The 27447-nt window shown below is 41.5% G+C and overlaps 1 protein-coding gene across 1 annotated transcript in view; it reads left to right on the top strand.

The window, feature by feature from the left end:
* PCP4 (Purkinje cell protein 4) overlaps positions 1–26378 on the top strand; it is a 63700-nt gene extending 37322 nt beyond the window's left edge. Inside the window, exon 3 of the mRNA XM_008068449.1 lies at positions 25974–26378. Coding sequence (XP_008066640.1) covers positions 25974–26101 — 128 coding nt within the window. The 3' untranslated portion in view covers positions 26102–26378. The remainder of the gene's footprint in view (positions 1–25973) is intronic.
* Positions 26379–27447: the final 1069 nt, after the last annotated feature.

The raw sequence follows: 27447 nt of genomic DNA, 5'->3' as shown, positions 1-27447 counted from the left end.
TCAAAGCAATTTTACTATCCTCTATTTCTGGCCCTTTTGGGCTCCATGTCACCAATTAGACACCAAAAAAGAAAAAATCTTGGTGTTTTTGGTGCATGATGATCTTCCAAGACCCACGTATGAACTTGAACAGATTTTTCTAGGATACATTGACTCAATAGCCTCTCCTTCATTTGTGGAAGTGTGTGGAAGGAGACCTGTGTGCAAGGCTGGACATCACCTTGAAGTAAGAGTGAACCAATGTTGTGCCTGAAGGTGACTGAATGTTCAATATCGCTCCCAAGAGAAAATACGAGTTTTGGCAGATGACACCGATCGGCTAATTCTGTTCCTGTGCACAGGATGGCTGAGATAAAAGGCAAGAGGAAGAAATGCCATTTCTAGAAAGGTTACAAAGGGGCAGACCATGTCCCACAACTGCCTGCAGCAGTGATGCAGCTGTTTTGCTACAGGCACTGGATGCAATCAGATCAGAGTTTGAGGATGCTTAGAGTGAAGACCTAGCAGCCTGAAATTCAGGTTTTTGCAGCTCCTGTGGGCTGGTATGTCCAGCTGTTTGAAATCCAGGGGAATGTGAGACTCGAGTTCACACCGGAGGGTGTAATATGCCAATTCTCCATAAATCTCAATAGTTTAGGTGGAAGCTTATCAAGCTAAGTTAAGCCTCTTGGAAAAGGAACAAAGACAACTGAGTATAGAGCTGCAACATGTGTCAGAAATGTGCTGTTTATAACTTTCACAGATGGCATCTGGCTATGGAAAAAAAGCACCTCCCTGGAGTCATCACTCTCTAAGGTGTGCAATACTTCCCAGGCCAGAAAGCTCTAAATATGCCTCCTGTTAGGGCAATAGATGCGCGAGCTGCAAAAAGCTCAGAATCTACCACACTGAGATAGTGAATGCTGCTGTGAATACCAGAGACACATGGAGTGTTCAAGGTGAGAAACCAAACGACTCTGGTCCCCATCTGGGGTCTTTTGGCCTTTATCTTCTTTTTCTATATTTGAAGCAACCGGAAAAATGAAAATCAAAACAAGAATGACTGAAACACAGGAGAGAGAGACAGTCCTTTGTGCCCTTGGATTCAGACTCTAAATAATCTATATTCTATAGAAGGACAAGTTGGATACATAAAGTTGCTTCTGATATTGATCCAGATGGGGAAATAATGAAATGTAATTTGCTTATGAGGCCAGACCTTTAAACCATCAGCGTCTCCAAACAAACCTGGTCAATGGGTAATATTGTTCAACAAGTGAGTCGATGCTGTGTGAAAGGAATTAGTGCTGACAGGGATTTATTACCATCCAACTCAGTTATAAGAATGACTTTTTGTTTGTTTTGCCCTTCAGATTGAGCATTATAATGACTTCATTGAGCAGGCAACACCTTGAATGGATATGATGCTTCTGATTACCGCCTTTGGCGTGAACATGCTTAATGCACTGTCAACAGAAGAGGAGATTTGTATCCGCCCCTAGTTATAATTCTTTGCATCTGTATGAGTTTACATAGTTTAAAAATGTTTTCCTATTGCTCTTAATCCTTTGATTCTAAGGCAGTCTTGCGAGGTAGGTGGGGAGCCGACCTTAGGCAAGCTTTCTGGTAAAATCAGGGGATGTCCCCAAGGTCACATACATAAGAGGAATCATCTGGTCTTCCGGCCCACAGTCCAAACACACCAGGTCGTTTCCATTTCCTCTTTCTCCTGAGTTTCCTCTTGACCAGGGTCTTGTTTGTAAACCGGAAACTTGGGTAGGCTGTGGTCTGAGCCATGTGGAATAGAATGAGGTTCACAAGCCTACATCCTGGCCAAGCCTGAAGCTATAATCTCAATAGCACCATTCTCTAATCAGTTTAGTTGACTAACCTCTGGCAAATATGTGTGATTGTAGACTAATGACAGGGACAGCCATGTTAATTTTCAAAATTAAAACATTAAAGCAATATACTCACTTAGAGGCTTATCCATAGTTAACCTCCCTTCTTTCGCTTTTCCTTCTCTTCCTCCCTCCCTCCCCCACGTCTTCCCTCCTTTCTTTCCTCCCTCCCTCTCTTCCTTTTTTGGGTTGAGATTGAACATTGGATAACTTTAGAACAACTGAAATAGAATTTATTCCACGTCATATTTAGAGGGAGTATATATCCTAGCGAAAAACTAAAGTTATAAATTATGCTGAGAGAATTGCCCTTTAAGAACTTTTTAAGCCCATGAAGTAGCTTGTACCAGAAAAATGTCAGTCTTCCCATCCTTTGGAATTCTGTCCCAATCAGGAGTTAGGAATGTTTCAGTTTCTCCTTATCAATTATTTGCATGGAAATAACATTTTTTATGTGCTTGAAAACACTTTGCTCTTTTAAGTAGGTGAAACACTCATAATCTTATTTATAGAATTAATTTGCCCAGCAGGCAGTTTTTCAGAAGCAATAACCAACCTGAATTTCAACCTGGGCTAGATGATAAGATGATTTAAATTTATAGGTTTCACATTAGTCAGGTTCATCTGGGATCACAAAATCCTGTAGAAATGCTAATATTCCACCTTGAGAAAGAATGTTCTCAGTAGATAGAGAGGGTCGAATTGTCTTCAGAAAGTAGATCTCCCTCTTACACTATTTCTGTTCTCCCATCCGCATTATGCAGAGGAGAGAAAGCCTGACTACCCTGGGCATGTCTCCAGGATAAACGTAGAGCAACCTCAGAACCTACCTCAGAACCCAGGGCAAAAGTCTCCTGGGGTCACACAAGAAAGCTCTCTTCAAGCTAATCTAGAAAATAGCTTTGGAGAGAGCAACTGGGGGTTGTTATGTGCTTATGTAAATTTCACTCTACTGATTGATTGGTGTCTTCCAGGAATCTTAATGAATAACTAGCTGAACTTTCCAATCAATACTAATTAATTTGTGAAGATTTGGCTCTATTCAATCAAGAAATGATGCTATTTTGCTCCAAGGATGGTATTTTATTTTCCCCTAGATTGGACTCGCCTTAGTTGCAGGAAGTGACCAATTTCATTAATTTTAGGCAAGCTGAGAACATATTTGGCTCTGAATCATCTTTTAAAGATTATCTAAAGAGGTGATGTTGAATTTTTTTGGCCCTGCACTAAAACACAGAGTAGCAGACTGGCTGGTGTTCCTGTGGCTTGCCTTGAGGTGGGCAGGTGTGGGCAGGTTCCACAGGGGAGCAGAAGCCTCAGGTCACCACACATCAGAGTTTGTCTCTAGATTAGAGCAATTTCAGCCAGTCCCTGAGCTCTGGAAGACAAGACTCCAAAAAACTTATTCCTAATTCACTACCACTTTCCTTTTTAACTGCCCATGAGGGACAGAGTAGGCTACATCATTTGTAGGATTCAGTGAAAAATAAAAACTCAAGGACCCTTGTTAAAAAATTACTAAGTCAAACATTAAACCAAACCCTTCTGACCATGGGACCCTGTGTCCTGCCCAGATTGCCTGCCCATGAAGCTAACCTGTGAAGCGTGTCACATACAAGCTTTTTATTTTTAGGCAATTAAGTAAGTTCATTCGTTTCACAATATATATTTTTTCATCTTTCTTTCTTTTTTAGTTTTACCGACATAGCCTCACTCTATTGCCCAGGCTATAGTTATCATTGTTCACTGCAGTCTTGAACTGCTGGGCTCAAGAAATCCTCCTGCCTCAGCCTCCTGAGTAGCTAAAACTGCAGGTGACCACACCTGGTACATTTTTAAATTTTTTTGTAGAGATGAGGTCTCACTGCTCAGGCTGGTCTTGAAGTCTTGCTCTCTGGGATTGTAGGCATGAGCTGCTGCACTGAGTCTGTAATACATTTTCTTTCCTGCACCTCTAAACTGCTATCCTGTTTTAAGCAGATAATTGGAAACTTTTTGGTGTTAAAATTGCTTTGAATCTAATTAATTTCCAAAATGGAGGGCATAAAAGTTCCCTGTTCTCTTTATTTTTCCTTGCTTTTTCATAGGCCTAGCTAACGTTTTTGGATCACTTCATATATTGGTTATAATTTTTATACTTTCTTGTTTTGGATCATACTTTGCAGTGGATGGTGGCTACAAATTCTTTGACACCTGGAGAGGAAGTTCTAAGGCCCTTCTTCTCGCATCTGGACAGACTTAGTGATTCTTTAGGTTAATAGAAAGTAGCAGAGGAAATGCATGTCAGTTTCTGAGCCTGGCCTTAAGAAACTGGTAGCTTCCACTTTCCCTCTCTGGTATGCTCAGTGTGGAAGAAGCCAGTTGCCATATAAGTCCAACTACCCTGAAAGCATCATGCTGTGAGGAAGCCTAAGCTAATCACGTGGAGCAGTCGCATAGAGAGATGCTCAACCAGCCACCCTCTGTGCCAGCTATCCCAGCCCACATGCCAGACGTCTGGGTGAAGAATCCTTCAGATGGCTCCAGCCCTTGGCCCATCTGACTGCAACTGCATGGGAGGTTCCAAGAAGCAGTGCCCAGCTGAGCCCAACCCAGAACTGCGAGAGTTCTTATGTTTCAGTTGCTATGTTTTGGGATAATTCATTCTACAGCAGTAGTTAACTGGACATACCTAAAGTTCTCTTCTTTGCGAACCCATCTGTTCTCCTGGACTATGTTCTATTCTTCTCTGATTAAAATATAATCTTTTCAGGACGCAAACCTTTAGGCACTTAATAACCAAAAAGGATGTTGCAACACAGAATAGACTATCTTCTTATCTCTCATTCATTCATTCAAGAAAGATTTGCTGAACAAGAAATATTTGCTGACGATGAACTTTATTAAGAGAGTAGTGCCAGAAGAGTGGGGTAGGAAGTCCTTGATGACAAATGTATCAGTCTTGGTCTTGGGAGAGAAGAAAGGACCCACTCCAGCTGGATAATTTTAAGAGAATTTATTGCAAAGGGTCTGTTTGCAAAAGTGTGTGCAAGGTTTAGGGAGTGTAGCATCTGAGACTAGTAATGGCAGGGCCTGAAGGGGAGGAACCAGAATCCCAGAGGGCAACATCTGGAGGGGCAGCCAAACGGGGTCTTTGGCCTTCTGTTGGCAGGCACAACTGAACTGTGGCAACTCCACAGAGACTTGTAGGGATGCTAGATTTAGCAAATAATGGTGCAGGATGCCCACTTCAATTTCAATTTTCGGTAAACAAATTTTAAAAATAGTGTAAGTATATGAGAGGGAACTCCAAAAACCCAGAATTAATTTTTGAAGGCCCCTTGTAGTACAGACTTCCCCCACTAGGTAGGTATTCTAGGAACCCGTAGACATCAGTGTACTAGCTAGTGCTGTTGTGAGAGTCTGCAGTTGATGTCAGTGAACTATTTTTGGAGTCTTTCGGCATGTTGGCCCATTTCATGATGGGTGATTTATGAGTGCACCTGCCTATACTGTATGTTCAGCAGTTTTTGACCAAAAGCAGCATGATGACTCCTGTTTCCTACCCTCCCTATTCACCCGAACTCACCCCAAGTGACCTTATTTTCTGTTTCCCTGGATGAAAAAAATCCTCAAAGAGAAATGTTTTGTCGATGTGGTGAAACAAAAAATGGCAGAAGCACTAAAAATCATCAAAATAGATGAGTTCAAAACTGTTTTGAGCAGTGAAAAAGGCATCTCAATAGGTGTGTTGCATCAAACAGAGAGTACCTTGAAGATGACTGAAGTTTAAGCATGTAAGAATAAGTGCACAATTTTTTATCAATGAATTCTGGGTTTTTTGGGGTCTCCCCCATATTCAATGTTTGGGATATAATTATACATGTTTCTTAAATCTAAAATTTAAAAATTAAATTAAAAATTCAATGTTACGATATAGTTATATAAGTTTTTTAAAATATAAAATTTAAATTTAGCTGGACATTCCATACTTTATCTGTAAACCCTAGTGGAGAGGGAGGCCTTCTGATCACCTCTAGGGCTACTCACTGGATGATCCCAACCCACACCACAGAGCAATGGTTTGGTGGAACAGGAAAAGGGTGGAGGGTGGATCTGGAGAGGCCAGAGATGAAACACTACATTCTGTCAAGGGCCTATTTTCAGTTCCTGCTAATGCACTTCCCTTACTGTTCCTCTGGGTCGGGTCACCCTGTGCCCTTCTCAGTCCCCACTAATTGAAGAAATGTAGTTTATCCTACTGTGAGTGATTGATTGCAGCTTCACAAAGACAAAGTAGGAATGATTTTTATATACAAATTCTGAGTTGGCTTCAGAAAAAATGAAAAAGAAAAAGAAAAATGGTCCATTGATGCCCATCCTTTTATTTTAACTGTGTATTGTCAGATTGGCTAGCTTAATATTTCTAAAGAAAGGAAAACTGTCAGATCTCTCTTTTTTGAAAGATGGCACACTTGACATTCCAGGAGCGATGAGGCTGTCCCTGTGAAGGTTAATGTGTGTTCTCCACAGTCAGTTCAAACCTCTCATCCCTCCTCAGGTGTCATTAAGGGAAGCAAAGGAAGGTGTCCAAAGAGGAGGGGAACATAATTGGAAGGCAGCCAGAAAGGGGGTGGTTGTGAGGGCAGGTGCAGAGGTGTGCATATCTCCACCCAGTCTGAAGGGAAAGCCCTGATGGACCCTGGACCAACTGGGAAATGGGGAGTGGGCAGAGCAGGTGCAATTCTCCCCAGTATCCCAGGGTTGTCAGAGCAGGAAGGAGGAGAGTGGCTTCCAGCCTCTTAAGACTTGGGGCCACCAGGAACCAAACAAGAGTAGGGTGTGTTCAGGCAACTCAAGTGGCTAGAGCTGAAAGCTCCCATATACCATGCTGCCAGGCTGTCTTCGCGGGGGATCAATGGGAGCCCCAGACTTTGCTACCACCAAGTCCAGTCTCTGGATGACTCACCTAGCTGCCCTGGCCCACAGGAAAGGGGGAAGGGCAGCTAGGTGAATCATCCAGAGACTGGACTTGATGGTAGCAAAGAGAATGAGAGCCCCAGTAGCTCCAGGTGTTCCTGGGAGACTGGAATAGGTGCTGACCCTGCTTAGGTCTTTAAAAAATAATTAATTTAATTTTTAACAAGTTCATAGATTTAAGAGGTACAAATGTAGGTGTCTTACATGCACACACTGCTAGTGGTGAAGTCTGTTCCCATCACCTGAGTAGGGCTCATGGTACCCAATAGGTAGTTTTTTTTAACATTCACTCTTCATGTTTGGAGTCTCCAATGTCTGTTTTTCTACTCTCTATATCCGTGTGTACCCACTGTTTAGCTCCCACTTATAGGAGAGAACAGCCTGGATTTTAGATGCTGATCTGGGATGGATGCAGCACTGAGTTCTCCCCAGTCAGTCTGTCAAATAGGAGATGCTAAATTTGGCCTCCACCTTCATGGCAAGGCTTCAGGGATGTGACTTGCTTCCCTTGAGGTCTCTCTCTTGAATTCCTTGGCTCAGAATCTTGAATTAAGCTTCAAATTGGTGACTGCAAAATCAGCCACTTAAAAATACAAGAAACAATCATCTCCTTATTTAAATTAAACACATCTCCTTTTAATTTCATCCCTCTCCATCCTCACAAAACCAGGGGAATTGTTCTTTCTTGTGCCGCAGTAAAGAAATGGGGATTAAGACCCCTTCCATGTAAAGTGTATTCTGAAATTCCAAGAAGGGAGAAGAATAACCAATACTGTGGGATCAATGAGTTAAAAAAAAAAGTAGTAATTTATAGACGTCCCTTTTTCTGGTATTGATTTGCAGGAGTATTTATTATTATTATTTATTGTTGTTTGCAGAATCCACAGCTTGTTATTCTGGCCTTTTCCTATGGCTTCTCTACAGGCAGGGTTCTTTAACCACCCAGGCCAAGTGTGGCCCTCCTTTCAGTCTGCTGTTTTGTGTCGCAGCTCTGCTTTTTCTAGCATGCTATTTTCCTCGTTCTTGTCATGGGGAAGAAAGCGAATTATTTGCATATGACTAGATTTAATTTCTTAAGACATTAGAAATTACATTTATCTTTAAATATTCCCCTTCCTCCTAGCAACTAAACAGTAGATACTTCCTATCAACTTTCTACTTCTCCTCTTGGAATCTGGAATTGTGTAGATCAATGATCAGCTGAAATATATGTTGATTGGATAGACCTGGATGGAGGGCCGGGGAGAAGGGGCAAGTGGGAAGACAACGATATGGCCTCCATCACAATGTGTATAAAAACACTCCTTTCAGTAATCTATGATTATGAGAAGTAGAAGCTTGTGACTGTTTTTGTGCTTGACAAACGGCTTCTTCAATATTTCTAAAGCATATTTCTAAAGCATATTCTTCTCTCTCTCCCATTCTTACCATCCCAGACCCTGAAGATAATTGAAAATTGAACCGTGCTCTGATGTTCATTTAGAAAGCAGTATCCTCAGATGTCAGAGAGATGCTTTAGTGACTGGCACTGATGTGAACCAAGTAATTCTCACTTCAGCCTCCCCTAGTGCAGCGAACTCACAGAATCCAAGTGCAGCAGCCTGACATCTCTCTGAGGGCAGGCCTCATTTCTGCAGCTCAGTAATCACCGATGATGCTAGTCACAATGGGACCATGCTCCTCCTTGCCTTTAACCTTTCTTAGACTTAGCATTTCAATGTTTCAATACACTCATAAAGCTTTGGGCAGCTTGAATTGATGTGCACTCACCAAAATTCAATTTCCTACCAATTTTGTAGTGTGCTTTGAAAACGGTCTGGGTCATGAGAAATGGCTAGTTGATGATGATACTGATTAGGGAAAATGCTCTGAATGATCCCCCAGGTAACTCTGAGCTCAGTAACTGTTTCATAGATATTTCAGAAGAAGATAGAGACGTGTTTAGCATCAAACTTTATTATCTGATACAGTACCACCTCCTTGTCACCAGTACTTGGGCATTTTAGTTGATGGCTTTTAAGTTCTTTCTCACTTTTTAGTCATTCCCCGGACTGTAACATCCCTGAGCTGCTTGGCCCAAAGACCTAGACAGTCAGCAGGCCAGGCTCACCTGCAGGGAATCATTTCATCACTTTGAGTTGTAGTGTATTCACTATGTGATGATATTGTCTTTAGGTTCTTGTCTAATTCTGACACTTTATGATACAGTGACTGTCTCTTCCCAGGGCACATAGGATATTTGGCATCTTTTGATTTTATTTTCTGTACACATCAGGGGAATATTGTCGATGAATCCAAAGGAGAAATAAGATGATTTTTCTTGGTGGAGGGGAAATAAGGTACAATGAACAGAATCTGAACAGGGTTGTCACTGTCTGTGAACACATGATAACAAGTAGCTATTTTTGTTGAAATAACAATTTCAACAGAATGAATGAAAATGGGAAAATTCAGCCTTTTATCTGGAAAAACTGCATTTCCAACCAGCTGACTGCCAAAACAGGGCTTTTTTTCCTGATGTTTCTGTAGTGTGCCTTCATTTTGCAAGGAGGATGTTGGACCAGTGACTGAATCCCAGGTGGGCACAGATGTAGACAACAATGATATGCTCAACACAGAAATACAAAAGAATGAGTGCCTTCCTTAGGCAGCTATTGACATACTTGAAATTAAATTGGCACTACAATTTTGCACCCAGAGAGTATTCCAATTTTCTTTAAGAACTTTCTAACCATTTCGCTTTTGGGCCTAGGTAATGCTACTTGGTGCTAAACACTGCTGAAAACTTGCCCAAGGTTCTCTTCCCCAAGATTGGCTCTCCCCAGCCCTATGGCAAAGGAATGTTAAGTTACTGTTACCTCTTGAAACATTTTCACCTGCCTTTTCTGTTTTTTTAACACCTGCTCAAATGTATTCTTTTTACAAATAACAGACCAGTTTTATTTAAATAAAGCTAGCTCCTTTTTCAACATCTTTCTCCATTTGAGTTAGTAGTAGTGAAGGCTGATTTTATTGATAAACTATTTAAAAAAAATTTTCCATCTTTATTTTGTTATTTTTTAAATTTTAGATTCAGAGGTACACGTGCATGTTCGTTACATAGACATATTGTGTAGTGGTGAGGATTGGGTCTCAGGTGGTCCATTCCCCAGATTGTGAACACTTTGGCTCATAGGTAATTTCTGAACCCTAACTCCTTGCCCTAAATCCTCCCCTACTGATGTCCCCAGTGTCTATTATTTCCATCTTTGTGACCACTTAGCTCCTACATATGTCACTTTCCTTTTCTCTAAATCTAGCCTATTAACACCTCACATGATAGCTATGTATGGAGGCGTTAAAGTATAATTTTGAAATTATGAGCCAGATGAGTTTGTGGAAGACTGGAATAGGCCTTAGGAGACATGATGAACTACGTGCAGAAAAAATGTTCAGTCTTATTCTGTTCACACATCTCAGAATTGAACAAGCCTGTAAAATCTTGCCAATTACATACCTGGGCTGAAAACTGCCTATTAGTTCACCCTGGCCATTCACAGCTGGTGAAATATAACTCCCTGTTGTATATTTCCTCAGTTCAGCTTAAAATGACTTTAGCAAAAGGTCAGATGCTACTGCTTCTGGGAGATGCTTGCATTCTCTAATAGACTGATGTTAGATATTTTTTTTTCCTAACATTCTTTCTAAATTGGTTTCTTCCATCAGTTTCTAGACATCAGCCTCTGTTAATGCTCCCTTGAGCTACTGCAGCCAAAAATGGATATTTTATCACTGCTTAAATTTTTGCTCTAGACAGAAATGCCTCTACTACCTCTATTGATAATTAGAGTGCTTCAAAGGATGATATTTCAATGTTGGGCCTTTGAAAAAAAATTTTTTTAACTATTTCAAATTGAATAATTTTTGAACAAGTCACTAGACACTGGAAATTTCTTTCTGGCTTTGAATTTTTTTATTTTTAAGACATGAGGTCTTGCTATGTTGCCCAGGATGGTCTCGAACTCCTGGGCTGAAGCTATCCTCCCGCCTCAGCATCCCAAATTGCTAGGATTACAAGCGTGAACCACTGCTCCCGGACTGTCTGGAATTCTTGAAATAAATAAAAATATTCCGCTTTATTTTTTTGTCCTGTAGGAGCTTTTCGGATAGGAAGACTTTGATGGCACCCACAAAGGGCAGGGACCTTGATCTGCTACCACAGTGTCACATAAAACAGGCCCTGGTTAATTGGCCATTTAATCAGCCCATGTCTGAATTCTCCCCAGATATCCATCCCCTCGAATTAATATAAGACAAGTCTGGAGCTTCAGAACTTTCACAACCTGAAAAGCACTTCTTATTTCATTTTTGAGGTGATTAGTTGTCAGAACATTATTATTTGTTGCTTAAAACTAAAACCAACATTTTACTCTATTTAATCTTCTTGAGTCCAGGTTGCTATATTTCATTCACTTATCTAGTCCAGAATACCACATAATTTTATTCCTTCTTGGGCATTTAATTTTATTCTTTAAAAAAATAAATATGTGAACTCATCTTCCTGGTTAAGTAGAAGAAGAAAATTCAAAGGTTAAGGTGACCCATCTCTAAAAATGTCCTCCCAACAAATCACCAAGTGCCTGACCATGAGCTCTTAAGATTGTGCCGTTTACAAAAAGCAAATAGAAGCGATATGTCTTTGCTTCAAACATCCCAGGAGAAGGGATGTGGGGATGTGACTGTGGATCAGGAAACCAGAGTGTGTGAAGTTTCACTGCTTAAGGGCGGCAGTTCCTGGAACTCAGAACACGTCTTTGTTCAGACATAAATATACATGAACACCGGTAAAAGCCCTCCCTGTCATTATGACATTCCAACATGGAACTCTCTGTCCTGTTCAGAACATTTGAAGGGTATTTTAAAACATGGGAAATTAGCGTACAGTGATGTCTATTTCTGCTCCTCTGTTTTCCCACTACACATGAAAAGTGCAGAGAGTGAAACAAAGCGCTTGACACACTACGGGTTTGAGGCATTGCTCAGAAACAGGCATTCATCAGCTCGACTGCGGCTAGACCCAGGATGGACGTGGTCCTGGCTTTGCTTCACAGATCCCCTTTCAGAGTTCCCAGCAGAGATTTGTATCCAATGTTAAGTTTCATATATGACAAATCCATCTATTGAAAAGCCTTGTGCGTTTAAGAAAGCTTGTAATTCCTGAAAATATGCATAGGAAAACACCTGTATGCTGAGATTAGAAGCCCAGGCTGAAAAACAAGACGGAGTGGAGAAGTGTCTCATGGGGCAGCACAGCCCAGAGCTAAGTTGATGGCCAGGCTGAGGAAAAAAATGCAAAAATGTGTGCCAGAGAGGAAGCCAGGAGGCAGGTCACACATTGTTGGAGAAAAGCAATTCAAATGAGGCAGCATCAAAAAAACAGTGTTGGTCCCTTTCTGGTGCATGTGATGATTTCTCAGTCGTGCTGCTGTTTGTTTTTCACGTCTTTCAGGAAGCTCTGGGGTTCTTGCTAGCCTTTTTCTTCCTTCTGCACTGGTCCTGGAATGCATTTCATTTGTCTTGGTTTCTCCTTTTCCTCTTTAAAATAGAATTTTCTCTAAAATTATGGGGGAGAGGAGAATTAGAAGAAACTCCGTGAGTTGAAGTGAGGTTTCTCTATTAATTAGGCCAATTGATGTTCCTTTGAGATGACTTTAAAATGTCCTGTAATGATGATTGCATTTGATTTTTCTTTCTACTTAAAACTGGAGAACTTTATGAAATTCTCTACAGTGGTGAAATTCATAGAGTTTAATCTGTTAAAAGTGATATTTGGAAGTTTAGAAGCTAGGGACACACGTGAGTCCTAGAAGGTAGTAAGCATCCTCAAAAGAGTCAGTTGATACCTGGTAAAATCAGGTAATATATAAAATAAAGAGGAAAACCACAATTATTCCAAAGCTATGTTAGCAAGAAATAAATGAACCTGGTGCAGAATGAAGGCAGTGGGCTGAAACTTGATTAGGGAGAACACCTTCCCTAGTGCTGTACTTGCTTACATTCATGTCTTATATTTTCAGGCTCTTGAAAAGCTACATGCTTCCAACAACTGGAAAGGGAAGGGTGTGGAGGGAGAAGGTGACATTCCTCAAGGAAAAAAAAAAAGATAACACAATGCGGGAAGCTTCAAAGTGATGGTTGCCAATGGCTATTGAATATAAAGGAAGTATTTCTGTGAAAAAAAATTTTTCTTTGAGCCAGGGTCTCACTCGGTTGCCCAGGCTGAAGTGCAGTGGCATTATCATGATTCACTGCAGCCTCAGTAACCTGGGCTCAGTTGTTTCTTCCACCTTAGCTTCCTGAGTAGCTGGGACTACAGGCTTGAGTCACCCACCTGGTTATATTTTTTAAAAATTTTGTAGAGATGAGGTCTCTTTATGTTACCCACACTGGTCTTGAACTCCTGGGCTCAAGTAATCTTCTTGCCTTGGCCTCCCAAAGTGCTGGGATTACAGGTGTTAACCACCAAGACCAGTCTTATTTGGGGTTTTTAGGTATTGAATACTATGAAGGAATGACTGCCCATATCAGAAATTGGACAGACGTTTACAGCATAAGAAAAAGGACGTAGTTCGGGGAAGAAAATGAACTCATGCAATGCACAGTGATATATATTTAAATTTCTATTATCAACTTGAAATGAAATGTTTCTAGATGAATTTTACACTGATTGAAACATATGTATAGGTAGATGAAGTTCATCTATAAGAAGCTGAAACCCCAAAGTAACAGCAGCTCAAACAATAGACAAGTTTCTTTTTCTCTCGTACAAAAGGAGTCTGGGGGTAGATAATTGAGGGCAGTCAGGGTAGTTTTAAGGAGCATCAGGCATATATGATACGGTCTTGCTTTTCTTGGCTTAAGACTTTAAAATTATGGTTCAGCGTGGCTCCTTGAGCACCAGTCATTGCACCTACAGTCTCAGCCAGCAGAAAACCAATAGGGACAAAGGGAAAAAAGGGCAATGGATGTCTGTCAACTTCATTTTAATATTTCTTTTTTTTCTTCCTCCATATCATATTGGCAAGAATCTAGTTGTGTGGCCACACCCACCAGCAAGGAGTATGAAAACTGTTTGTCTGAGCACCCATGTGCTCAGCCCCAAACCAGGGGTTTTATAACTAAGAAAAAGGGGGAGAACAAAGGCAGTGAGTGAACTCAGCCACAGCATATTTCTGTTCCTGGAATTTATTTGGCACTTACACACCTGGTTATTTTGCACGAAGGGCTGAAGGTCAGACAACTCCTTTGTTGTCTATACCCCGCCCCATCAGGCGGAAGTGAATTTTCATTGTCAGAGCATGAAGGAGGGCAAACTGTGGCTTTTCTGTGGTTTGCTGTTAGGCTAGCTAGCTGCTAATTACCGGGAAGGAATTTCAATGCTTACCATGTGCTCAGAGAGGAAGGAGGTATTTGGTGTGTCATTCTCATCCCCAAAATGTTCTATTTTGCTCCTTTCCCTTCAAGTTATTCTCCAGTAAGTATTTTCTAGGCAAACAAAATGGAAGCTTGCAATCTGATTCCTAAAAGCACAGATATATTATATTCTTTTTTTGTGTGTGAGTTGGCGTCTCACTCTGTTGCCCAGACTGGAGTGTAGTGGCTGCTCCCGGCCACCGCAGCCTTGACCTGCTGGGCTCCAGCGATCCTTCTGCCTCAGCCTTCCAAGTAGCTGAAACTACAGGCATGCGCTACCACACCTGGCTAGTTTTTTTATTTATTGTAGAGATGAGATCTCACCAAGTTGCCAAGGCGAGTCTCGAACCCATGGTCTCAGGCAATCCACTCACCTCAGCCTCCCAAGATGCAGGATTACAGGCTGAGCTACTGAGCCCAGCCATATATTCTTTAATATAATACTCCTCTCCTCCCCCAGCCCTGAGGTAACCTGGTCATGACTGTAGGAGATGGTGAAGCAGACAACAGAGTCTACTCTTGCTAGGTTCGGCAGAAAGGGCTTCACTATCTTTAAGGATTTCTGAGAGGCAGAGAATCCAGCCTGAGAACAATGAGAGTGAAAGATACTCAGTCACACGATGGATCTTTCTAGTAGGCTCTTCCACTGTTCCTAACACTGCATAGCACACAGTACCAGGCATTGGGCAGTGGGATGTCTCTACAGTTGCCACAAAGAAATTCAATCCCTCTGCCTTAGTGCTTGCCAGAAGTGGGGACTTTTCATGTCTGGTGGCCACCTGGCTCTCACTTCTGCCTTTGCAGATCCTGTCTGTGCACCTGCCTGGCTGGACCTACCCTAGGCAGCAGACTTATACTCCTGGAACACCAGGAGATGAACTTCCTCTGGCTTCTCAGCCTCAGTGACAGAGAAGCTGGAAGGGGAGGGTATTGTGAGAGCCAGGTTGCCCATTGGCATCTCAAGTAAGAGGTCCCTGTATTTGGGGTAAACCCTGACACCTTACAAAGCATGTCTGTGCACCTGCTCTCCTTGTCCTGCTAAAAGACCTCAAGAGAAAAAGAACCCCAGGCAAGGTTTTGAACCTCAGGAAGGCAGATCTGACCACAGTCAAGTGTCAGGACTAGAATTCAAGCTGTCCCTACTGAAGCTGTTTCTCATCATACCTCACTGATTTCATTTTTTTTTCTTTTTTTGCTTGAAAATGTCGGCATTTTTGGCAACTCCCTTGGGTCCCCTCCCACTGTGGAAGCTTTTCTGTCCTCTCAATTAATTATGATTTCTAAAAAAAAAAAAAAGGCAAAAGAAAATGTAGGCATTTTGACTGGTGTTATGGGCTGAATTGTGCCCCCCTTGTCCTCCTCAAATTAATAAGTTGAAGTACTAACATTCCACACGTTAGAATGTGAGCTTATTTGGAAATAGGGTCTTTACAGGAGTGATTAAATTGAAATGAGATCATTAGGGTAGACCCTAATCCAATCTGACTGGTGTCTTTGTAGGAAGAGGAGATTAGGACACAGACATGTACAGAGGGATGACCATGTGAGGACACAGTGAGAGGATGCCTTCTTGGGGCCTGAGAGAGATCTTAGGAGGAATCAGCCCTGCTGCACCTTGACCTTGGCCTCCAGTCTCTAGAATAGGAGAACATAACTTTCTGTTGTTTAAGCCCCTCCACCATGTGGTACTTTGTCATGGCAGTCTGAACAAACTAATACAATTAGAAATGAATTTTGCCTTTCTAATAGAAAAATTATTATTTTTAAAAATAACATTTATGTCTTCTTTGTACTCTTCCTCAGCTTAATGAATCTGGAGGAAGGTTTGATCTTGTCCTCAGTGTTCATTCATTGCCACTGATTCCCATGTATTTGTATTTGATTATCACAGTTGAGCATTTTATATAAGCAAGGATCCATCTGGGTGGGAGCCAGAAAAACAGAATAGTTAGAAGTAGATGACCTTGTTGACCAAATAGTTGACCAAATTAGGTTTTGAATTAACCAGACTCAATTCGAACATTCAAAGACTGTGGGTTTCAGGATACCTGTATCTTAGTACAAAAGGGAATTGCTTTCTCTTGGAGAAAGCTCTAAGTACCAAAGAAGGTACTGACTTGGTAAGTAGAAAACTAAAAGAAATGGGAATTGTGTTTTTATTTGATTTAGATAGCACAATAGATGCAGAAAGTCCCTTTGCCTGGTACTGTTAATGCCTGACTTCGCATTAATCTCTGCCTCTTAGCAAAGACCTGGAAAATTGCAATTCTCTGCACCAGCAGCCTCTGTTCAATAAATACGAGCCAGTGGGCAGGAGTGAGAAGTGGCCCTAAGCTTCAGGGCAGGCTTGCTGGAATCTCACCTCCTCCCAGCTGCCTAGGGCCTGCAACTCAGGACCTCAGGTGGGAGGACACTGTGGCTGTCTGGGTGCTTTGTTCCCAGCTTTCTAAAGAACTTATTGTCTTTGTTTTTTACTGGCACTTCATAAAATGTGATGATCTGTGCCAGTATTATTATGCACAATGTGTATGAATTTATTTTTATTTTTTTTTCTCCTTGGAGGAATTGACCTTTTCCCCAACACTAGATGCCTTATTCTCTGAGTGTGTCTTCATCCAATTTGAGATGTCAGGGATACGAAATCCAATCCTTACTTGGTTTTCTTACCGGTCTCTTTGGCTTTCCCTTCCTCAGTGGAAAGGATTTGGATCCTCATGAAAGAAACCACACTGTCTCTCCTTGCCCAAGAGGTGGCCTTGGTGTGGGGGAGGGGATCCCCAATGAAGAGGGTTCTGGGAGGGCAAGTGGGCAAGCCCTCTGTGTCAATTAGCTTAATTGTATCAAGGGCAACACAATTGACAGATGTTAATTCTTTCAAAGTTAATATTATGCTTTGAAAGAAGGTAGGACTTCTTAGAGCCTTGCTATTAAAATACCCCATTTGCAAGGCATACTTAAGTTAAATGACTGTTATTTCTTTATACTGTGCTAAAATTTAGGTCCTTTTATAGTATGCTATGTGCTGTGATTCCTAATGAAGGAAAACTCCTACTCGGGACAATTATATCCCAATTTACTGCTTACGCACAAATTTCTGATCTACAGGATTAGGCCTTAAGAGGTAATTTGCTTCTGTCAAATAAATCTTAAAATATGGGGAACTGTAAAGGTGTAAATGAAAGCATTTGCCTTTGTGTGTATGTGATGTAGTGTGTGTGGTGTATGTGAGTGTCTGTGGTATAATGTGTGTGAGTTTGTGATATGTGTATGTGTTATGCTGTGATGTGGGTGGTAGGTGTGTGTGATGTGTGTATGTGATGTGGTGTGTTTTGTATGATATGTGATGTGTGTGGTGTAATGGTGTATGTGTGGTTTGAATATATGTGTGTGTGGAGTGTGTGCATGTGTACAGTGTGTGCATGTGTATTATATGTTTGTGTGTAGTATGGTGTGATGTGTGTTTGTATGTTGTGTTTGTGTGTTATATATATGAGTGTATGTGGGGTGTGTGTTTGTGTGTGTGGTATGTCGTATGTGTGTGATGCTGTGTATGTAGTATAGGATGGATATGTGTGTGTGCTGTGTGCTTGTGTGGTATGATGTGTATGTGGCATGTGTGAGTGTGTATGGTGTGTGTGTGTGTGTGAGAGAGAGAGAGATATGGGTGTGTGGTATGTGTGTGTATGTAATGTGTTGTATGTATGCACATGTGTATTAAAACTAAAAGTTGCTGTGTTCATGACTTACTGCCAGTATATCCAGGTAATGACCTTGCATCATCATAAACTTGGAAACAAATACATTTAAGAGTTTCATTTACCAAACTTAGGGGTTAATATGATATATTTTATGCTTCCCTTTTTATCCTCTCTTGGGTTGTTCAGGATCCCTGAATAGCTCTGTCATGCCCTCAATGACTTTTCATGTCTGTTAATTTCTTAGGAATTTATGATAACTATTTGAAGTCTGCCACTTAGGCTGTGTATGCACAGCTGAAGAATAATTTTTCAAAATGTGTTGTTTCTTGCCATCTGTGAAGATCCCTTGCTTCAGGCTCCTCTGGGGGAGATGGGTTTTATACACACCTTGGGAATGTACCCCCTCCCAGCATTTTTTTTCCCGGGGGCTGCACCCGACAACCAATCTCTCCAGAGGAGCATCCTGCTTTGTTTCTGGAATCTCTGAAATTTTATTACTTATTTGTGCATTTACCACTCTGTTTCTATTTCCTCAGGAGATCGGGGACTTGGGTGTGTTCTCTGCTATCTCCCCAGTCCCCAGTACAGTGGCAGCTGTCCTAGGCATTCCAGACCACTTGCTGAATGAATTAATTTGGTATGAGTTCTTCAGAATTGCCTGGTAAACAAAAGAATTTTGCAAGCTGGTTGCATGTTCAGACTTGGACCATGTAAGACATATTTTTCCCGAGAACTACATGAATTGGTCCATACAGAAGTCTGTCAACTTGGCCTAAACCTAAGGAGCTGAAAGTAGTACAATATGGCAGAATGAAAGCAAGATTTTGAAGAAGACCTGGATTTTGAGTCAGCCGTGGCCAGTATTCACGAGGTGATCTTAGGAAAGGCCCTTATAGAATGGGGACAAGGGGAACAAGAAATGTTTCCTGCAGTTCTCATAAATAATTACAGAAGTCAAACAAGGCAAAGAATCCAAAACTACTTCAAAGCTTATAAAGCACAAACATTAGGTTAGGTGCTGTTATAGGCTGAATAGTGTCCCGCACTCCACCCCCCGCAAATTCATATGTAGGAACTCTAACTTTCTGTACCCCAGAATATGACTGTATTTTGTGATAGCATCTTTAAAGAAGTGATTAATGCTAAATGAAGCTATTAGGGTGGGTCCTAATCCAGTAGCATTGGTATTCTTGTAAGAGGAGATTTGAACACACAGAGATCCCAGGGATGTGCGCCTCACCATCTGAGGATGCGACAAGAAGACGGCCATTTGCAAGCCATGGAGAGAAGCCTTAGGATAAATGGGGCTGACACTTGGATCTCAAACTTCTGGCCCCAAGAACTGTGAGAAAATAAAATTTTTTAGCTTTAGCCACCTAGTCAGTGATGTTTTGTTTTGACAATCCAAGAATACTAACACTGGTACTCGGTAAGTACCTTTGATGGACTGCAAGACTGATTTGAGAACCTCTACTCTGGTACTAGACTCTGTTTATCAGATAGATACATGCAGATGGAATTTTAGTACAGCAAACTGTTTTTCTGTTCTTTGAATTTTCATGACAGTATCAGAGGTCTGTAATATTCATTTGGGATTATTTTCATCTGGCAGTAGTTCCTTACTTTCATATTTATGATTCTCTATTTTACATTTTCTCATCAAATGATCTGTAAAAGAAAATCCACTTAAGTATACAAGGGAGGATCTATTTAATGCTCAATAAAGAGTGGTTTATTACAATTTTATCTTAAGGAAGGGCTACCTAAACTTTCTCTTATGACATCATAAAACACATAATAGCAGAGGGCACTTTCAGTCTCAGTTTCTGCAAAGAAAAGGCAGTATTTCAAGAAAGGAGCATAAGAAATATCTACACTAGTGCAAAGTATAAACTCTAATAGGACTGTGTTGCGTTCTAGAGGAAGGCTATGGCAAAACTGAATCATGAGACATTCTCAGCCTCAAGGAACATCATTTCTTCATTATGCTGGGGCCACTGGCAGAGCTCTGTGCCAGGTCCTGGTGGTTTAATAAAGTTTCCATTGAGGCGGAAAAGCCTCATTGCTTGGGATCATTTTGTAGCTGTGTTCTTTGCTGAAAGGGATTGTGGAGAGGGAGGGAAGGAGAGAGGTAAAAGGGAGGGAGGAAGGGAGAGAGAAAGAAAGAGTGCACCATATGATAAATAGGTAGGCAGATAATGCAGCAGTTAATGTCAACTGCCCAGCAGGGTAGATTTTGATTTTCACTTCCTTTGAGGCAAGGTCTTCTAGGTGATGGACTTGGCAGAGTTGGGTAAAGTCAAAGGACTTGTTGGGGAACCTGGCCCATCCAGGCACACAGGGCATTGCAGTTATGGGAGCCGTTCTTCTAAGCTATAAGAAGTTGGGTTTCCCCCACCCTCCAATCCATCTTCTTATATCAAATCAGTGAATTGATATCTTCTTGACTTTGTAGTCAGTTTGAGAATTCCAGAATATCTATACAGAGGGGAAATGGTGGCATTCCAGAGCTCTAGACATGTACAAATAATAACTATGCAGTACTGGACAGTGTTTTGGTGAAATATTCATTAAAAGGAAACGCTTTAGACAAGTTAAATTTAGCAGTTTAGTTGAGCAAAAGACCATTTGCAAATCTGGTAGTCCTCAAAGCCAAAACATGTTCTAAGAACTCCAGTCTGCAACATGGTCAGGCAGCATATAAGGACAGAAAACGAAAGTGAGACACAGAGACAACTGAACTGGCCACAGTTCAGCATTTTGCCTTGTTAGCATCAGTTAGCTGCCTGTTAGCTGTCTGTGATTGCCTGAAGATTGACTTCTGTAGTTGACTGAGACTCAGTTATTTGTTACTGGAGTATACCTGTGCAGTACTCCTAAATTTGATTTCCAGCCAGTTTTTCTACTAAGCTAGGTTTCTGTTCTTTCCTCAGGCCAAATTTAGTTTAATTTAGCCTAGTCCTCGCTCACAATGACCAAAAGCCACTGTCAGTACTAGTGGCCAATGTGCTTTCCCAATTTGGGTGGCAGAATCCTGCATTAAAATGTTAGAGAAAGCCCACTCAGTCCCATTATAAGTCTTCAGACATCTTTAGGAAGCAACAAAAAGAAATAGAAAGGAAATGGTTTCACTGTAATCTGGAAGTGACAGACATCTGTCTTATCTGTACCACTAATTTAGGCATCCCTCTTGCTCCTGGGTACAGAAGCTATGCAAAGGTTCCTAGCATGGGCAATGCTCTCCTGGCTATGGAGATTTTCTTCTGCATTGTTCAAGCTTTATGATGTGCAAGCTGTGGACTGTACCGGTTGGCAGGGGGTGGTCTCTCTTTTGAGCACCTTTAAAGTGTGTTCTCTAAGCCTTGTATAGCTGAGCTGGGTCCATCCCTTTTATAAGCCTAGCAGACACAGCTACCCATATGTCACTTTCAGGTGCCACTGTTTCCATCTTCCTCATGGTGTCATCTGTGGACTGTGTTCCTCTGGCTGGTCCCACAGTGGCTTTGCCAGGACACCTCCCAGCCACACTCCCTTGGAGGTCTGTTGAGATTCTCATGACAATGGCAGAAGAAGTGAAGGCAAGGATCTACCTCACAGATGGAAATTAAATGGTTACCATGGAGGGTAATGCACATGTTTAGTCCTTCAGGTTCAAATATGCACTCAGCAGCTGCCTATCATGTTAATTAATGGACTCATTTGTAATCAATGTTTTATTTATTCATTCACGCACTCACTCATTCTGAATTGGGGTCTTACTCTGTTGCCCAGGCTGGAGTACAGTGGCACAATCACAGCTCACCACAGCCTCAACCTTGTGGGTTCAGCCTCCTGAGTAGCTGGGACTACAGATGTGTGCCACCATGTCCAGCTAATTTTTTGATTTTTTGTAGAGACAAGTTCTTGCTGTGTTCAGGCTGGCCTTGAACTCCTGGGCTCAAGAAATCCTCCTTCCTTGGCCTCCCAAAATGTTGGGATTACAGGAATGAGCCATCATACCCAACCCCAGATAAATGGTTTTAGCTGAACATCTACTGTGTGCTGAGCCTGGAGTAAGCTGCTGGAACAAGGCAGATGGAATCCCTGTCCTCCCAGAGCTGACACTTGTTGGAGAGATGGAGGACAAACCAGGGAAGGAAAAAAAAAATCAAATAACTGGTAGTGACGTACCATAAAGAACTGCGATGCAGACTGAGGTGTAGGGGATTGCTTCATAGGGGGACATGTTCAGGGAATCTGCCTTTCTAGGGACCTTTAGTCTCTCAAGGAGGCTAAGGGCTTCCCTCTGGGTGTCAGCAGCAGACAGGGCCCATTGGTGCTGTCGGTGGGTCCCTCACCTCTGCCGGGAGTGATGGGGCTGGAGAGGCTCTCCGTAAGGCCACCCTATACCCTGTGCCCTTGTTACTGTTACTGGGGTCACTTGAGGAGAACCTTGACAGGCTCTGAGGCTCTGAAGAGGGGCTCTGGGTATGGGTCCCTGGCTGTGGTCCCTCCCCAGACTTTTCTGCTTTGCCTGCTGAGTCTGGGGTGTTCAGAGCTTCCCTTTCTGGCTTAGGACCACATCAAGCCATCTCCAGACACTGAACCCTGTGCCAGTGGATCAGATTAGTTGTCTCTTCCCCACTGCAGTCGGGTCCCTTGTCCTCTGCCTTACATACTCCTGTCTGGTTCAGGGGAAGGAGTTGCTGTCACTCCTGTAACAGCGGCAGATTCTCCTCTGCAAAAAGCGTTTTACTCCAAGAGGTAAACAGAAATCAGCAATTCCTTAAATAGTAGTGGTTTATTTTTCAAACATTGTAATATTCTTCAAATGAGGTAGGAATCAATAAATCACTTTTGGTCAAGAGATTAGTTTAAAATATAATTGTAAAATTGATTTTTATGATCCTTCCTTATTGTTTCATTATATATTCCCTAAATATACATAATTTTCTGCATCTTCATTTATCATTTGTCAAAAAATAATATTGCTGTTTTCTTCCATTATTATAAAAGGAAAAAGATGAATCAGGCCCTTCAAAACCTTCAGATTGCAGCAACATTTTGAATCTAAAAGAGAAGTCGCCCATCTTACTTGGAATCGGAGTGAATATTTTCCCCTTTACAATCACTATAGAGTTAATGCAGAGATTCCTCTGGAAGTAGAAGGATTTAGGACTGCAAACCATCTCATAAAAAATGACAATTCCCAGTGCTATAGATGTTACCTAGCCAATGGTATTATTGGTACTAAAGGGTTGATTGCTATTAACATAAGCACTAGAGCATTTGTATTTCGGGTTTGCTAGATGACACCCTCTGGTTCTATGCTCATGTGATAACATTAATTAACAGTTTTAAAATATCCAAGTGAGCCACAGGAAACTCCTACACCTCCCAATGGTCCTACCCTTTAGTAGTCCCTGAAGAAAGGGCCCCTACAACCTGGTGCAGTAAGAAATCACTTGCCCTCTGTATCCTTTTGGGCTCTTATGGGTTAAAAAAATGCCCTTTCCTCACCAAATATTCCTCAAACATTGGGGCACTCAAGATTCCTGTTTTTATGAGGGATTTTCTTTTTTATTGGCAGCAAATCTGCAATTAAAACAAACCAAAAAACAAGGTTTGCAAAGGCAGAGCCAGTGTCCTCTCCTCCTAGATGAGGGTGTTATTGGAAGGCTCCAGATAGAAGCTGCTTAGTCTCTAGGAAAATTGACAGGAGCCTGCTTAAGGACTTTCAAAGAAAATGTCACCCAACCAGATACATATGAAATAAGTGTTGATTCTTCTCTCTATATATATTTAATTGTCTATCATTTATATCTATCTCTTATCAATCTATCTAATATCTGTATCTACCATCTATCTATCTATCATCTATCTACCTACCTACCTACCTACCTATCATCTGTTTATATCTATCAACCTATCTAATAATCTATCATATGTATTATCTATCTCTTATTGATACCATCTGTATCTTTCTATCTAGTCATCTATCTGTCTAGTCATTTATTTATCTATCTAATCTGTATCTATCTGCATCTGTATAACTATCATTTGTATCTATTTATATATGCATCATCTATATCCTATCTGTCTATCATATATTTATCTATCTTTATCTATTGACCTATCTATCTAATAATCTGTTGTCTGTATTATCTATCTCTCATCAATCTACCATCTGTATCTTTCTATCTAGTCATCTATTAGTCATATCTTTCTATCTATATCTATCTATCAGCCGTGTCAGTATCTGTATATCTATCATCATTTGCATCTATCTATATATCTATCTCTCATCAATCTATCATCTGTATCTTTCTGTTTATCTATCTAGTCATTTGTTAGTCCTATCTATCATCTATCTATCTATCTATCTATCTATCTATCTATCTATCTATCTATCTATCTTCTGTATCAGTTTCTGCATATCAACCATCATTTGTATCTATCTATCTATGCATCATCTATATATCTATCTAGCCATCCATCTATTGGGTGTCGGAGGCGGGGGGGAGGACAGGAATGACAACAGAGCAAGCAGGAGAGAGTAAGTTGCCCTTACTTCAAGTAACCTCAACTTCCTCTCCTCTCAGATAGAGCTGGTGCCTGTGTGTCATTGTGCAAAGTCACTGAAAGAGGAAGTGAATGGACTACATTTAGGTTGAATGATGAGCTCAGGATGCTTGGTGATAGTCAGGAATAGAGTCCACTCCTTGCTCCTGGGTTGGGGCTTTTGTTCCTGCCTCAAAATGCCCCAAATCTCCGGTCTCCCAGCTGGATGTGCGCCTCACGCTGCTGGCATCCCCTGCTCCAGGTGCAAGCCCAGGCACAGCAAGTCTCTTGGCTCAGGTCCCAGGAGAGGTGGGTCCTGTCCCCAGTTCTAGCTCAAGATAACTACAGGGCAATGCTCATCACTTCACCTGTAGACAGGGAGTTGAATTCCCAACTCTGGTTGCACCTGGAGCCTTTTTTAAAATGTAGATTTCTGGCCACTCCCTAGGGACATCGATTATCAAACTCAGTCTTCTCTCCAGAACCATTCCCACTGGGCAGGGTAGGAAGACAGCCCTGAGTCTGGGATGGTGCCCCAGTGTCTGCAGTTAAAAATAAAAAAGGGGAAAGAAAAAGATGCTTTTGATGATTCTGATCTGTAGCCTTCACTGGCTGGAGGATTTTAAAAGATTTTCCCTTCCATGATTGGACAATTGTATTGATTTTTTTGGTTTCGCTATTTGCCTGCACTCTGCACATGGGACATTTGTATCTATCTATCTATGCATCATCTGTAAGGTATACAGCACAAAGGGAACATCAGCCTGAACCTTCACTTCACTCTGGCTTACATCCTATTTTCAACAATGTAAATTGGTTAAATCCTTCTGCCTTTGCAAACAAATTGCTAATCCTACCTTGTAGGAACAAAATATGAAAATGGTGAAAGTTCAATTTAACCGTGAAGGTCAAGTGGTTATTTGGTTATAAGGATGATAAAAATTGAAACCCTGATTACAATAAGCAAGTCTCATAGGAAATAGAAATATACACAGAAACCTAATGAATTACTTTGTTACCTCTGAGCTGTGCTGAATATCAGCTACTACTGGGCCAACACCTCTAGCACTATCTAACTTGTACCTACATGAGATATCAGAGGAAAATAACAGCACAGCTAATATTTTAAAAACAATATATAAATGATGGCCTTTGGGGACAGAAAATTATGTACAGAAATATATGAAGTGTTGAGACTGTCCTTGAGTTTCACTATCCCTCTCAGGTATAGAGTTTGGGCACCCAGAAGATGGTGGGTTCTGAACTCTATCCAAAAGCTCACCGGGATTTTTCTTTGCTAACAACCTCTCATGCTGGGGTCTCCACACTCAAGCTCTGAGTGTGCCCCTTGGTGACCTGCCCGACTTTGCTTATCTAATGCTGCTGTCTGCTTTCCTATTTTCAGCTTAGAGATTGCCTTACATTTGTGTTTTTCTTTCTACAGATGGGCAGAAGAAAGTTCAAGAAGAGTTTGACATTGATATGGATGCACCAGAGACAGAACGTGCAGCGGTGGCCATCCAGTCTCAGTTCAGAAAATTCCAGAAGAAAAAGGCTGGGTCTCAGTCCTAGTGGAAGATCTCCATCCTGATCCACCTGAAGACACCAAACTCAACCATCATCAGTCAAGAAATTAAAAGAACAATACCCTAGACAGAAGTCATTCACACACAACCCACACATGTGCAGCAAACCTACAATGCATGTACAGAAACTTGTGATATTTATACCCTGTAGAAAGGTGTAGACATTGAAATTGTGAGTAGCTTAATCTCTGTTTATCTCCATTCTCATTCCTCCTGCAACTATTTTCCTTGATGTTGTAATAAAATGGAGTTAAGATAAGTGATTCAAGTGTGTGCCTTTGTCCCTTTCTTTATATTAATCTGGGAAGTTACTGAGTGTTAGAGGTGACTGCAAGCCGCATGTCTATTTTCTTCTTTTTTTGAGTTAGAGATGTAACACAGTGCCTTCTGCAGAGGAGTTTTGGTGCTGAGAGTTAGAGACCCATTCTCGGTCAGGTCTGCCTCATCTGAAGAGTCCTAACTGCTACCTGGCAATGGCATTGTATTTTCTTCATATGATGGGAATAGAGTCCTGTATCCTGGGGTACTGGAGATGGAGAATTTTCACTGGGGGATTATGACTGATTCTGGAGAACCAAAAGGGGGAGGGGGAGGCAACTGTGTTTGGAGGATCTCAAGATTTACTCAGCATCTCCAAGGGGAACAACCCACCCTGTTGAGGGCCATTTTGCAGCTCTGCTGCAGTCCTCTGCACTGGTGAACTCCAAGGGGCAGGTGCCTGCTCCAGGCTTTCTGAGCTCTGCCATGCTCCATGCTGTGACGTGCTGCTTCTTAGGGTTACTTATCACAACCTACAATTTGGAGAATCTTTCAGACTTCTCTCCCACCACATTTTCTCCCCTGTATACTTCACAGATAAACTGCTTCACACACCCCACAGCAGTTTTGTAAGCAGAGAGGAGATCCAAGGGGTGGGCTCAGCCCATCAGAATCTTTCTCTAGTAAGTCTGAACTAATTGTCATGGAAACTGAGCCAGTTAATGGACAGAGAAGTTGAATTGGGGACAAAGCTGGTGTAGTGACAGGTTAAAGCTGCAAATAAGATCTAAGAAAACATTATTTTTTTCTAAGACGCTGCAAAAGCCCATGTGAAGAGAGATGCAGGTAGATGCAGGAGAGAATTTAAGGCTCAAGATACACGGGTCCACGAAAGATGGATGGATAACCTGAGTGGAGTTAGTCATTTGGTTGTAATGAACAGAAACCCACTTACACTAGTTAACAAAAAGAGAATTATTAACAAAAAAAGAGAATTATTCAGGTCTCACAGACATCTAAGAATAGAACATTCAAGACACTCAAAAAAAGAATAAAATGACATGAACAGGCAGA

The sequence above is a fragment of the Carlito syrichta genome, unplaced genomic scaffold (assembly GCF_000164805.1).
Source record: "Carlito syrichta isolate Samal-C Ts95f unplaced genomic scaffold, Tarsius_syrichta-2.0.1 Scaffold310954, whole genome shotgun sequence".
NCBI classification, from domain to species: Eukaryota; Metazoa; Chordata; class Mammalia; order Primates; family Tarsiidae; genus Carlito; species Carlito syrichta.
The sequence above is the reverse complement of the archived record's forward strand: the minus strand, read 5'-3'. Positions and strand labels throughout refer to the sequence as shown.